The sequence below is a fragment of the Diabrotica virgifera genome, chromosome 7, assembly GCF_917563875.1.
Source record: "Diabrotica virgifera virgifera chromosome 7, PGI_DIABVI_V3a".
NCBI classification, from domain to species: Eukaryota; Metazoa; Arthropoda; class Insecta; order Coleoptera; family Chrysomelidae; genus Diabrotica; species Diabrotica virgifera.
The window spans coordinates 236,934,422-236,948,470 of record NC_065449.1 but is presented as its reverse complement, the minus strand read 5'-3'; the positions used below and the strand labels follow the sequence as shown (position 1 = coordinate 236,948,470).

The 14,049-nt window shown below is 30.1% G+C and overlaps 1 protein-coding gene across 2 annotated transcripts in view; it reads right to left on the bottom strand.

Annotated features, from left to right (window-relative positions):
• LOC126888249 (uncharacterized) overlaps positions 1-14,049 on the bottom strand; it is a 48,573-nt gene that overhangs the window by 28,496 nt on the left and 6,028 nt on the right. Inside the window, exon 2 of one of the 2 annotated variants that reach the window (XM_050656343.1) lies at positions 1,890-1,950. The exons of the other annotated variant lie outside the window; for it this stretch is intronic. Coding sequence (XP_050512300.1) covers positions 1,890-1,950 — 61 coding nt within the window. The remainder of the gene's footprint in view (positions 1-1,889; positions 1,951-14,049) is intronic. 2 annotated transcript variants of the gene reach the window in all.

The window sequence follows — 14,049 nt, the reverse complement described above, 5'->3', positions numbered from 1 at the left end:
TGGTCATAAATAAATAAATGCCCCAACTACCTGTACATAGAAATGCCCAACGTCTGTCTTATTATCGAGGCCAGTGCTATAATAAACTCGGCCACCTGTAATAAACATCTGCCTGTTTATCGACCGATACTGAATACTATAGGAAATTTACAATCTATGGCGGCGAAGTCTCATTGTTCACTGTTCAGGTTGACCATCGACACATAATAAACTACGTAAGAGGCATCAAAAAATTTCATTATTATTATGTATTGTTTGATATAACGAGATCCGCTTATAACGAGATAATTAATTCACCATTTCAGTTCTCGTTATAGAGGGAGTCTACTGTAGTTTAAACCACCTAAAAAACCTAGTTTGAACCCTGTTGTGAGGAATTATTCATACATTTAAACACTAGACCAAGTTTTTAAATGGAAATGGCATGGGTACCACAAAAGTTGGGCCTCTCTTTAAAACCCATTTGAAAAGAATACAATGCTTGCAAAGTCTTCCCTTCAACTTTGGCGAGCAGACTAACCATGAGTATGTGTCGAACCAAGTTTTTACTTTAAAATCTTAAAAAGGAGCCCCCTTTATTTTTGCAGATATAGAATCCTTATGAAAAATAAGGCACACATATTCCAAACATTTTTAGAATTGTTGATAGATGGCGCAAATAAATCGCATTTTACGAATATAGCGCCATCCGTCAAGTCAACAATTCTAAAAAAGTTCGAATAAATGTTACTTATTTTTTTAGGAGGAAACTCAATCTGCAAGAAAAAACGGGGGTTCCTATTTAAGATTTTAAAGTTAACTTTCACCCCACCTCCGGAGTGTGGAATGAAAAATCCTGTTTGGTGTCATTCTATAGATTTTTGAAAAATATTAAACACGTGTTTTTTAGTTTTTATTTGGAAGTATATTTCTCGAGATATTAGACCGTTTCTATAATTTTGCTGTGGTATCACGATATACCGTTTTTTCCGATTATAGCGCTATCTATCCACAATTCGCAAAATGGCTCGAATTGTTTATTTTTACAAGGAAAATCCAAATCTGCAACAAAAATTAGGGGTTCCATTTAAGATTTTAAAATTTACCCCCCGCTCCACACCCAGGGGTTGAAGTGGTGGACTTGTTTAGTGTCATCGCATAGATTTTTGAAAATTATTGAACATGTATTTTTCAGTTTTTCGATCCGATGTTCATTTCACGAATTATTCGGCCTTTCCGCTACTTTTGGGACACCCTGTATATAACACTCATTCATCATGAAAGATCGCCTGTTTTTAATTTAAATAAAATTGTTCTGTTCATCATAATGAACACTTTAAAAATAATCTACTTATGTACTAAAAAAATACTTTTGCAAACTAAAATTTGACTATGCTCAATAAATTTTAAAAATTATTTTTCAGTATGAATTTTTTCAAAATATAAAATATAATTACTATTTTATACCACTTGTTAAAGACAAATGGCTCATTAGTGATTATCGATCAGAGATCGGATTTCTTGCTGATATGGTTTTTTTGCAGTATTATAAATGATTCATTTAATTTGTAATTTTGGGTGTCAATTACAGTGTATATGTTTCCCACGCCTCTAATCTCTTTCAATGTTTTCGTTAGTAGCATACCGTGATTGTGGGAAATGTATATTATGCACATTCCATACAGACCACTGTCGCAGACACAAAGATTTTCTGTTAAACTATTAATAACTACCCAATATGTGAATTTTTTTTATTAATAAATATGTTGTTTCCAATTTATCTCTCAAAATTATCCAATATTGATTTGACAAAAATACGTTTATGTAATATAAATTTAATTTTTTTCTTTCCCGAAAAGCTAGGGGGGGGCCACGGCCCCCCCCTGCCCGTGTGTATGGGCGCCTATGACCTTCATCACTGTCTTTTTGGCATATAATTACGTTCAAGGTGATAAGTAAACACACAAATACCTTAAACAAATAAAACAATTAATTTACACGCTGAAAAATAAATATATTTTTTTAAACTAGTACCTAGGTATATCGGTATGTCAAGGCCATGGAAAAATTCCCATACTGAATGTAAGATTTGTAGATAAGTATATTGATTTTTTTTATTGTTTACTCAAACCTCCTAAATTATAAGAAGGAGAAATAAGTTCCGCAACGCATATGTATGTTCAAAACATAGATAGATTTTAATTATTTGTTAAGGGGATATGGGCAAAATTTCGGCTCAAATGCTTTATAAATTCAGTATTTTTTTCGAATCCTGAGAAAACTAATAAGTAATTTTGAAAAATTTACACGTAGAATGGAAGATAACGTTACTACCGACGCAGAAAGTCTCTGAAAGCTTCTATAATGCTTATTTTAATAAGTAACAGGGTGAAAAAAAAAAAGAAATCCAAAATTTAGTGTAATTTTTAATTTCAAATATCTCATTAAAAAAAACCTTTTTATATATTCGAAGGGACTTTCAACCCTCGGTAATAATGTCGTTTTTCATTCTACGCTCAAATTTTCCAAAAATATTCTTTTAGATTTAGGTGGAGACCCGGGCAAAATGGAGTACTTAAGGTTTAAATTAGGATTTAAAACACATCTGTAACTTTTAAGGTCTGGAAATAAGCCAAATACCATTGATATAGTAGTAACTATTTATTAATATAACTTAAAGTTAAAAAAAGTAAAAGATTTTCTTATCATATAAAAAAACAAAAAACAATGTAAAGTACCCCATTATGCCCGTCATATAGGGTAAAATGGGGTACCAAATTAAAACCAAGAAAAAGTTATTGACAAAATTCGCATACAAGTACTGATTCGTCATCCTCATCTTCTACACCTGCACATTAATTTTTAGCCCATTTAAGGCAACTGGATCAGCTTATCCATCCTTCTGTGGAACTTAAATACTTAAAAGTTTCCGCAGAGCCAGTCAGTGTCACTATCTTCGCCTTCTGAATCTGACTACTTTTTTAGTTTTATTCAATTGCGATTTCTTACTCGTCTGTGATTTGGTTTGATCATCGGCTATCTTACTTGGTATAGTAAAAAGGGTTAAGACTACCAATAGGTATGGTAAAAAGGGTACCCCATTTTACCCTACCTATTGGTACCCCGTTTTGCCCAAAGAGCAGATTTTGAGATTATGACCTGTTTAAAATATTACAAGTTTTTATTTTTTAACATAATGACAAACGAATACTCTAGAACACATTCACTGTTAGTTGGAAGTAATAATATTAAATAATAAATTGTTTTAGTAATAATAACGATGGATTATTTTTCGGCCGATATTATAACTTGGTTAACTAAAAACGCACCTGTACTGTTTACAACAATCGACTAACAGTTAATTATATCTGCTTTATGACAGAAGGCGTAAACAGGCGTCTATAATATAATTTCATTAACGTCGTATAGATCGAGCGAGTGATATTGAAAAAAAAAGAGGGTACCCCGTTTTAGGCAGCTACCCCGTTTTGCCCGCCTTTCCTATCAGGATTCGAAAAAAATTAACACCGTGTAAGTGGTGATATTTTCCAAATCGAACATTCGCTATCTTTATACAATGCACTCAGTCAAACAGAATGTGGTGACAAGACAGTGACAAAAAAGGCTAATAAATATTTGACACGGCCTAAGATTTGAAATTAATAAAAAGTTATTTATTGTTTATTATTTCTGGAATATCCAAGGAGAGAATACACCAGGATGTATTCTGTGATCCAAGTATTTTGTTGTTAAAGATGTTCAAAATTTATCTAAGCGTTCCATAGTAACCATACATTATTAAAAAAATCACTTTATCTCTTTTCTCAATTATTAGCGTATATTGTATATTAGGTATATAAATTATTGTAGTCACTGAATACATTGGTAGTTAAAAAATAATCGTATTATTTAACTGTCTTAATAATTTAAGCGATCATACAAGTAACGATTATCCAAGAACATTAAAAGCCACCTCTAAGTTAATGATGACAATGCCATTGTCAACATGTTTATATCTCCAGACCAGTGAAAATTTTACTACACGTAATTTGCCATGTAATGAAAGAAAAAGTAGGGATAGCCGTAGAATATTTACGCACTTAAGATTTGTTTGCTTATCGGTAAAAAAATATAAGTAAAAAAGCGAAAAAACCGAGGTAAATTCGAGAAAAAAAATTAAAATTTTTTTAAACTAACAGATTTTTTACCTATATCTATGTTTAAATTAAAACCAATAAATAATCGTGCTGAAATTTTTATCCCCTTCTCACACCAATATCCCAATATCCTTCTCATTATCTGTCTTTGTCTTTCAAAAGTATTAATAAATTTTATTCTTTTTTCTGATCTTTTTATATACTTTTTCTCTGTATTGACTTCTAGACCTCATATCGTACTCTTCTATTAATTTTCAATTTTCGAGCCATCTAGTTTAAATCGTCATAATCTTGAGCTACCATCACTTCATCTTGTGCAAAGTTTAGCGTATATACCACATTGTTACTGAGTAGTATCCCCATTCTTCTTCATTTTTGTTTCCATCTTTGTAAAGCACTTTCGTGGTATATTTAAAATAAAATGGGAGGCAGACAACAATCCTGCTTCAACCTGTCCCAGTTTTTACTTTAGTTTGTGTTGACTAGTATTTTAGCATAAAATTCAACCGCTAAGTGTAGGTCATTATCTAAAATTCACTTTTCTGGTAGGTTCTAAAATTTTTGAATCTTTCAGGAACACAGCAGTTTTTAAAACTATTTTTGTTAAAAAATGATCGAATTAAAAAAATAAAATACTAATATATACAAGATAAATCTATTCAATGTATGTGATATTTTGTGAACTATATTGTTGCAATGTATTTGTTTAAAAAATGAAAACACAATAGAAATCATTTAAAATGTTAGTAGTTACATGGTACAAGTTTCACAACGGATCTTCTACACAAAGACAATATTTATTGGAACTCTTAAAATATCACCACGCACTTACGATAATATTAAAATCTTATTAAATTCGTTAAAGCCCATATTTAACCGGTAACTAATAATTAGAAAAATATTTACAAAATCGTGTTTTTGGCAATATAACTAAAAAACATTGCAATTTTTTTTTTCATATAGAAAACGTGTAGTGAACTTTTGCACCACTGGTAAATACCATAAATTTGATTTTTAAAATTGTTTTCTTTAATTAGGTAATTTTATTAAGGCACATAAGTGCTTAATACCTAAATAGGCAATTTTAAGTGGTCGAGGTTACTTCGGTAAGATTATTTCATGAATAAAACAGTATTTATAAATAATTTTAACTAATATTTTATTGATATCTTCGTCTGAATATTTGTTAAACTGTGCTGTTGACTTTGACAAGTTGAAAAGTGTGTCACATTAATTGTAATAAATGTCACTTGTTCTTATACAAAGACTGTCACACGATAGTAAGAATAAATAAGAAAATAATGCTCCAATTTTTTTCTCAAACTTATTTTAATTCTGCAATAGTCAGGCAACAAATTTTCGAAAATTTGTCGCATTATTATAAGTTATTCTCACTTCCTTGTGATGTTAATGTTGGCAAAATTGTTAAAATTTCTGGTGTTTCTGGCGAGGTATAGAAAAATACTGTAGGTATTATACCTTACATGGGACCAGATGAAAATTTTAGCGTTTTCCTCTTTTGCTGTTATATGCCAAAATATTTGCAAAAGTAGCAAAAATCTGCTTTTTTGTCCCCTGATTGTATAATAAAAACCATATATTATGTTTAATTTAATATTATTAACAAGATTAAATAATTTAAACACAGAATGGTTATAGCGACATAAAAACAAACAATTAAACATTTACGATGGAATTATATATTAATAGTTTATAGTTATTGCAGGTAACTGTTTTGTTAGTATTAATTTACGAGTTTGTATTTAACATACCAGCAGGATGCACAATCGACTAACAATTACATATTATAAAATTAAATTATGTGGTTTTTTTACGCAAATAAAAATTTCAATCAATTATTATATAAATCAAAGCTTATACTTACACGAAGAACATTAAACAAACATGAAAACAAAATAAAACTTAAGGGGATGGGTACGTAGTTTCGGCTACAATGCTATTTAAACGGGATTAATTTTTTCAAATCCTGAGAAAACTAATAAGTATTTTTGAAAAATTTAAACTTAGAATGAAAGATTACGTTCTTATCGAGGGCAAAAAGGCCCTGAAAACTTCTGTAATGTTTATTTTAATAAGTTACAGGGGTGAAAAACTCAGAGAAATGTAGTGTGATTTTTAATTTTAAATATCTCGTTCAAAAGAAACTTTTTATTCATTCTAAGGGACTTTCTGCCATCGATAATAATTTAGTCTTTCATTCTGCGTTTAAATTTTTTAAAAATATTTATAGTCCATTCTTTCAGGGTTTTTGCTCTAAATTTTAAAGAACCGCTTGGATTGACATGAAATTTGGCATACGCATAGCTTACATGTGAAAGAAAAAAAGTGATATTATGCCGATGTGTGCTTTTGCCCTGGGGGTGACTTTCACCCCTTGTTGGGGATGAAAAAATATATGTCCAACATAAGTCCGGAGATGGGTAAACTGACTAATTTTAAGTAACTTTTGTTCTATAGAGCTTTTTCGCCAAGTCAACACTTTTCGAGTTATATGCGAGTGAATATGTTCATTTTTCAACAAAATAACCACATTTTTAGACGGTTCTTCGCAAATAACTCAAAAAGTAAGTATTTTGTCGAAAAAGATGTTCTTAGCAAAAATATAGCTTATAAAAATTTTAAAAAAATGTAGTACGCGTTGGGTCTCTGGATATAGTAGAACCAGAGTTATAGCCAATGAAAAATAGATTCTTATTCACCAAATTTCAAATAGAATATTTCGACGTGAAATATCCAAAAAACTAAGCACTTTTTGGGGAAAACCCATTATAACTTTTTTGAAATGTTTAAAAAAGCTTTATTTCTCTTTTGGTCAAAATAAAGTTGGTCCCTTTTGTTTTTGCAAAAAAAAATCGGGAAGACCACCCTCTAATTAGCAACTTAAATGAAATTAATCCTTACCGCTACACAAATTATTTTACTTATGTTGTGTTTATATGATCTGTAAGTTTCATCGATTCAAAGTGCTTATTTTTAAAAAAATTTGGTTTCAAAGTAAAATTTTAAAAAATTTAAATTTTGAAAAATATTTTTTTTTTCAAAATAACTTAAAAATTGTTAGAGATACCAAAAATCTCGAAAAACAAAAAAAGTCAGATTTGCTTTTCAGAATATCATGTATTTTTTTGTTTTTCTGTTGGACAAAAATTGATTAAGATTTGGTGTTTTTAAATTTGCATACATTCGTGATCATCGACTCGTTCAACCCCTTTTAACCACAGCCCTTTCAATAATAAGTACTTTGAACCGATGAAACTTACAGATCATATAAACAATAAATACACGAGTCAAGAAACTTGTTTATTTTTTGATCGAATTATTTTTAGTTTACACATAATTTATCAAAATTCATATCAGAAACAAAGAAATATACATTTAAATAAATTTAATATTCTTTTAGAACAAAATAGTATACATACTTTTGATAACCTAAATAGAAATAATGACATATTAGCGACAGTTGTCAATCTATCAAATAGACAGTTAAATGCAACGGAGAATTTGGTATTGTCAAAGGGTTTAAACTATGCTGTTACTCATCCATCTATTCCAAAATTAGACATAATTAGTTCAGTGGAAAAAATATCACAGTGTTTACCAACTCATGAAAAAGAACAGTATAGGGTACTATGTAAACTTGAATTGGAAAAGACAAATCAAATTGAACAGAACATCAGTAAAGAGGAAATTAAAGCTTTAAAAACTTTAAAAAATGATGACTCCATAACGATCCTACCAGCGGATAAAGGAAATGCAACTGTAATAATGGATAAAATACAATACGAGGACAAAATTACAGATCTAATTACAAATGGACCTTATACCAAATTAACGAAGGATCCAACGAAAACACTGGAAAACAAAATCTATAGAACTTTATTCAAATTTAAAAATGATCTAACATACTACCAAAGAAAATTAATTACACCTCATTACAGTAAGTCACCACATTTTTATGGAGTACCGAAAATTCATAAAGCGAACATACCACTTAGACCCATTTGTAGTACCATCAGTTCTCCTTGTAGTGAACTATCAAAATTTTTATTAAACATTATAAAACCATTTGCTAATAATGATGACACATTTATAAAAAATACCAAACATTTTGTAAACAAATTATCAACTATTGAGTTTAATCCAAATAATATTTTAGTAAGTTTTGACATAAACAGTTTATTTACAAATGTGCCATTAGATAAAACTTTAAACATAATCAAAACGAAATTAGAGAATGATGATACATTGACAACTAGGACAAAACTAAATGTATCAGCTATAATGGAGTTATTGACATTATGTACTAATAATACCTATTTTCAACTAAATAATGAATTTTATAAACAAAATTTTGGTCTAGCAATGGGCTCCTCTTTATCTCCATTATTGGCTAATATATTTATGGAGGATTCCGAAACTAATATCATTTCTAAACAAAATTTAAAACCCACTGTATGGTGGAGATATGTAGATGATGTGTTTTCAATATGGCCTCATAGATCAGAATTGTTGGATACATTCCTGAATATTATAAACGATCAAGAAGAGACAATAAAATTTACAATGGAAAAGGAATATAATAACACCCTGCCTTTCCTCGATGTTTTAGTCTTAAAGAAGGATACTGGATATGAGACTCAAGTGTATAGAAAACCAACACATACCAACAGATATCTCAATTACAAATCAAATCACAACATCAACGTTAAAAAGGGAATCATAAAATCCTTATATGATAGAGCCAAAATTACTTGTTCTAACGAAAATTCCTTTTTAGAAGAAAAACAATTCTTAACATCTGTTTTATTAAAAAATGATTATCCTTTATCGTTTATAAATAAGGAATTGTCAAGATTGGATCGAATGGAACAGAACAACATAGAACGGGATCCTACAACATTCACAAGAAATAATACGAGGAAAATATCAATACCATACATAAAAGGACTATCCGAGAAACTTAAAATAATAGGAAATAAATTCAACATTTCAACAACATTCAAAACAACCAACACATTGAGATCTATTCTATCTAAAACTAAACCTAACAATGAACAAGAAAGGACAAAGAATTGTATTTATAAAATACCTTGTGAATGCGAACAGTTTTATATAGGTGAAACATCAAGACCATTAAACGTTAGAATAAGTGAACATCAATCTTATATTAAAAATAGAGAATTTGATAGATCTCAAATATGTCAACACGCATGGGATAATGAACATAGAGTTCAGTGGAGAGATTTAAGTATAGTCCTGAAAGAAACAGATAGTAAAAAGAGAAAAATCAAAGAAGCGGCTCTAATTATGCTAAACGAAACCAATTGTGTCGCAAATTCCTCGGTGGAATGCAGTAGGATGTGGATACCCATACTGAAAGAGGAAGTCAATAGAAAGAAAATACCACAATTAGTAAGTCAATAGTCGAGTTAGTACATATTTTATATTTTAGTATTACTTATATACCCATGTATTATTGATATTATTTATAATTTAAACAAAATTATAGTAAAGTCAGAATTTGGTATTAATTTTGAGAGTAAATTAAATGTAAGACCAAATACTTACGATGTCGGGATAGTATCACGAGGTTTTTCCTGGTTTTCCCTCGTGATTTACTATGAGATCTCTAACGCGAGAATTTTAATGTCACCGTTGCATGTGGTTGTCTTTTTAAAGACAGATCACATGCTATGATTTTTAATTTTTTTTTTTTTTTTGTGACGGATATTCTTGAGTTGGGGTTGATTTCATGTAATCGAATGAACTATCTTTCAGTAAAGTCGTCCCAGGAACGCAACTCATAAATATTGGCAATATCATTTTAAAGTCTTCTACTTTAAAATGTATCATATGTATCTGAATTGCCGATATAAATGAGTCAAATTAAATAAATTATTAGAAGAATTTTTTTACTAAGCAACATTTTTGTTTATATTAATAGTATTTTGTATTTTGACAACGGCACCCGATTTGGGCGTCGAAACGTTAATAAAAATCATTTTTTAATAATATTGTGGCTTATTTCCCATTCTAAATAGTTAAAATTGTAAAAATGCCACAAGAAAATAGCTTCAGAACAACTTTAAGAAACTTGTGAAGTCGTAACGATTAAGTTCATTTAAGATAATAATTAGGGGGTGATTTTCTCGATTTTTTTACCAAAACGAAAAAGGGACTAACTTTATTTTGAGCGTAACTTGTTTAATTTTGATGCTAGAAATTTTTTTTTATAAAACAAAAATGAAGCTTTTTTAAACACTTTAAATAAGTTGTAATGAGTTTTCCCCGAAATGTGCTTCATTTTTGGTTATTTCACGTTAAAGTATTCCATTTGGAATTTGACGAATACGAACCTATTTTTCATTAGCTATAACTCTGCTTCTACTAGGTGTAGAGACGTGACGCCTACACCATTTTTTAAAATTTTTTACAGGCTATATTTTTGGTAAGAATGTTTTTTCGACAAAATTCTTAATATTTGAGTTATTTGCGAAAAACCGTCTAAAAGCGTGGTTATTTTACTGAAAAAATGAACATATTCACTGCCAAATAACTCGAAAAGTATTGACTTAGTGAAAAAACTCTATAGAACAAAAGTTACTTAAAATTAGCCAGTTTATCCATTTCCTGACTTTCTTTGGACGAATATTTTTTCACCCCCAAAAGGGGGTAAAAACCACCCCCAGGGCAAAAGCACATATCGGCACAATATCACTTTTTTTCTTTGAGTTGTTAGCTATGTGTGTGCCAAATTTCATGTCAATCCAAGCTGTTCTTTAAAACTTAGAGGTTTTGCAATATTTTACCGTTTAATAACGGACTATTATTAGTTTTTTCAGGATTTGAAAAAAATGGTGATATTTCCATGTCCGGAAAATGGTCCGTGGTGATATTTTCAAAATCGAACATTCGCTATCTTTGTCATACAATGCACTGAGTCAAACAGAATGTGATGACAAGACAGTGACAATTTTAAATATTTGACATGGTATCGGGAATCTTTTGAGTCGTTGATTATAGGTCTGGATCCCGCGTATAAAAAAAAGTTGATTAATAGCAAGCTGAAAATTTGTTAGTAGCTTAAGGGTGTCTAGTAGGACAAACTTTGATATATGGGAACTCTGCAACAGGGGAAGTTTTAATTGTGGAACAGGTTAAAAATTTGTAACGGTCAGACCACGAAAACGTCACATGTATTTTTCCGACAGAACTTCCAATTGATTTTTTACCCTTTCATTAAATTCTCATGTAAGAATCAGACTGCTATTTATCACCTGTCATAATTCCTGTCATTTGACATATTCTACGTGTTCCACTCATTATAATTCCCATTTGGTGATAAATAGCAGCCTGATTTTTGCATGAGAGTTTAATGAAAGGGTAACAAATCAATTGGAAGTTCTGTCGGACAAAACACATGTGACGTTTTCGTGGTCTGACCGTTCCAAATTTTTAACCTGTTCCACATTTAAAACTTCCCCTGTTCCAGTGTTCCTATATATCAAAGTTTGTCCGACTAAACACCCTTAAGCTATTAACAAATTTTCAGCTTGCTATTGATCAACTTTTTTTCATACGCGGGATCCAGACCTATTAGATAATATTGATAGTGTACTTGATAAATAATTGATGTAAGATGTGAACGTAATAAAATAAAAAGTTGAAATTGTTTGTTATTTATGGACGATCCAAGCAGAGAATACATCAGGATATATTCTGTGATCCAAGTATTTTGTTGTTGAAGATGGTCAAACTTGTAAGCGTTCCATAGTAACAATATATTATTAAAAAATCACTTTAACACTTTTCCTCTTTTCTCGATTGAGTATTAGATTTTGTTGTACAGCACATAAATTGTTACAATCACTGAATACATAGGTAATTAGTGAAAAAATTATCATATTATTTATTAACTGAGTTAATAATTTGCAATTATACAACTAACAGTTATCCAAGAACATTCAAAAGTCATCTATTTAAAGTTAATGATGACAATGGGTGGAATGCATAAAACGTAGTACCTGCTAATCCTTCAAGTATGTATGTACTACATTTTTGAAAATTTTACTACACTTCCATAGCATTAAATGCTTTGTAAGTGTAGTAAAACACATATAAAGCATTTGTAAGCGTATGCGTATGTAATGCTTTGTAACTGTAGTAAAATCTTCAAAAATGTAGTATATACTTGACGCATTAGCAGGTATGTACTACGTTTTATGCATTCCACCCATTGTTAAGTAGTAATGTTTACATATCCATACCAGTGAGTATTTTACTATACGTAATTTGCCGTGTAAAGACAGAAAAATTAGGGATTGCCCTAAATAAAATATTTGCGAATTATGTACCGATGGTCTTAAATGTTTTTATAATTGTATGAATTAACCAACCTACTAAAATTTCTACCGCCAACTCTGATGGTGTACCTCTATAATCTACGGGAAAAGGTGGTCCGACCGATTTTATCACAAAGTAAATACATATTGATTTCACAATAACTTGGAGTGCCAACCGTGGTGTTTTTTACTATTATAAATTTCTATTTGTCTTTGCCGAAGTAACTGGTGAAGCGTAGCACGCAGTATTTTAGGATTTATGGATAAGCGAACATTACTAGAATATCATTCAACTTGACAATGTCATCATTAACTTTAAAGAGATGGCTTTTGAATGTTCTTGGATGACTGTTATTTGTATAATTGCCAATTATTAATTCATAATAATTTCATAATAATCAATAATAATCAATAATAATAAATGTGATAATTATTTCACTAACTATGTATTCAGTGATTGTAATAATTTATAAATATGTACAACAAAAACTAATACTCAATCGAGAAAAGAGGAAAAGTGTTAAAGTGATTTTTTAATAATATATTGTTACTAAGGAACGCTTACAATTTTGAACATCTTTAACAAAAAAATGCTTGGATCACAGAATATATCCTGATGTATTCTCTGCTTGGATCTTTCATAAATAATAAACAATATATAAATTTTTATTAAGTTCACGTCTTAAATCAACTATTTATCAAATACACTATTAATATTATTTAATCAACAACTCAAAACATTCCCGATGCCATGTCAAATATTTAAAACTGTCACTGTCTTGTCATCATATTCTATTTGACTCAGTGCGTTGTATGACAAAGATAGCGAATGTTCGATTTGGAAAATATCACCACGGACATGGTGTCCATTTTTTCGAATCCTGAAAAAGCTAATAAATATTTTTAACAAATTTAAACGCAAAATGAAATACTAAATTATTATTGAGGGCCGAAAGTCCCTTAGAATAAATAAAAAGTTTCTGTAGAATGAGATATTTGAAATTAAAAATCACACTACATTTTCTCTTAGTTTTCACCCCTGTAACTTATTAAAATAAACATAATATAAGTTTTCTGGGACTTTCGGCTCTCGGTAAGAATGTAATCTTTCATTCTGCGTTTAAATTTTTCAAAAATACTTACATATTAGTTTTCTCAGGATTCGAAAAAAAAAATGAATCCCCATTTAAATAGTATTGCAGCGGAAAATACGTACCCATCCCCTTAACATAACGTCGTTAGTCCACAAAATGACCACGGCATTGTCTGTTCGGATTCTGATTTTCTTTGAACTGTGCTCATTTTGCGAAAAACAACAGAAGAGTACAAGCTGCTTTGTCCAAGGATCGTTAATCTCAAATTCTGCGGGAAATAGCGCTATTTCACGTTGCGCTCATTCCCATCTTTAGTTTGTATCTTTTTTTATTACATATGTTTGTTTCAACACAACGAGAAACCGTCCGTGTAACGATCACCATCCTGCGCAGTGAACAAAATAACCCATGGAACGCACGATATACAGACACAGAACGCATGGAACGTATTATTTT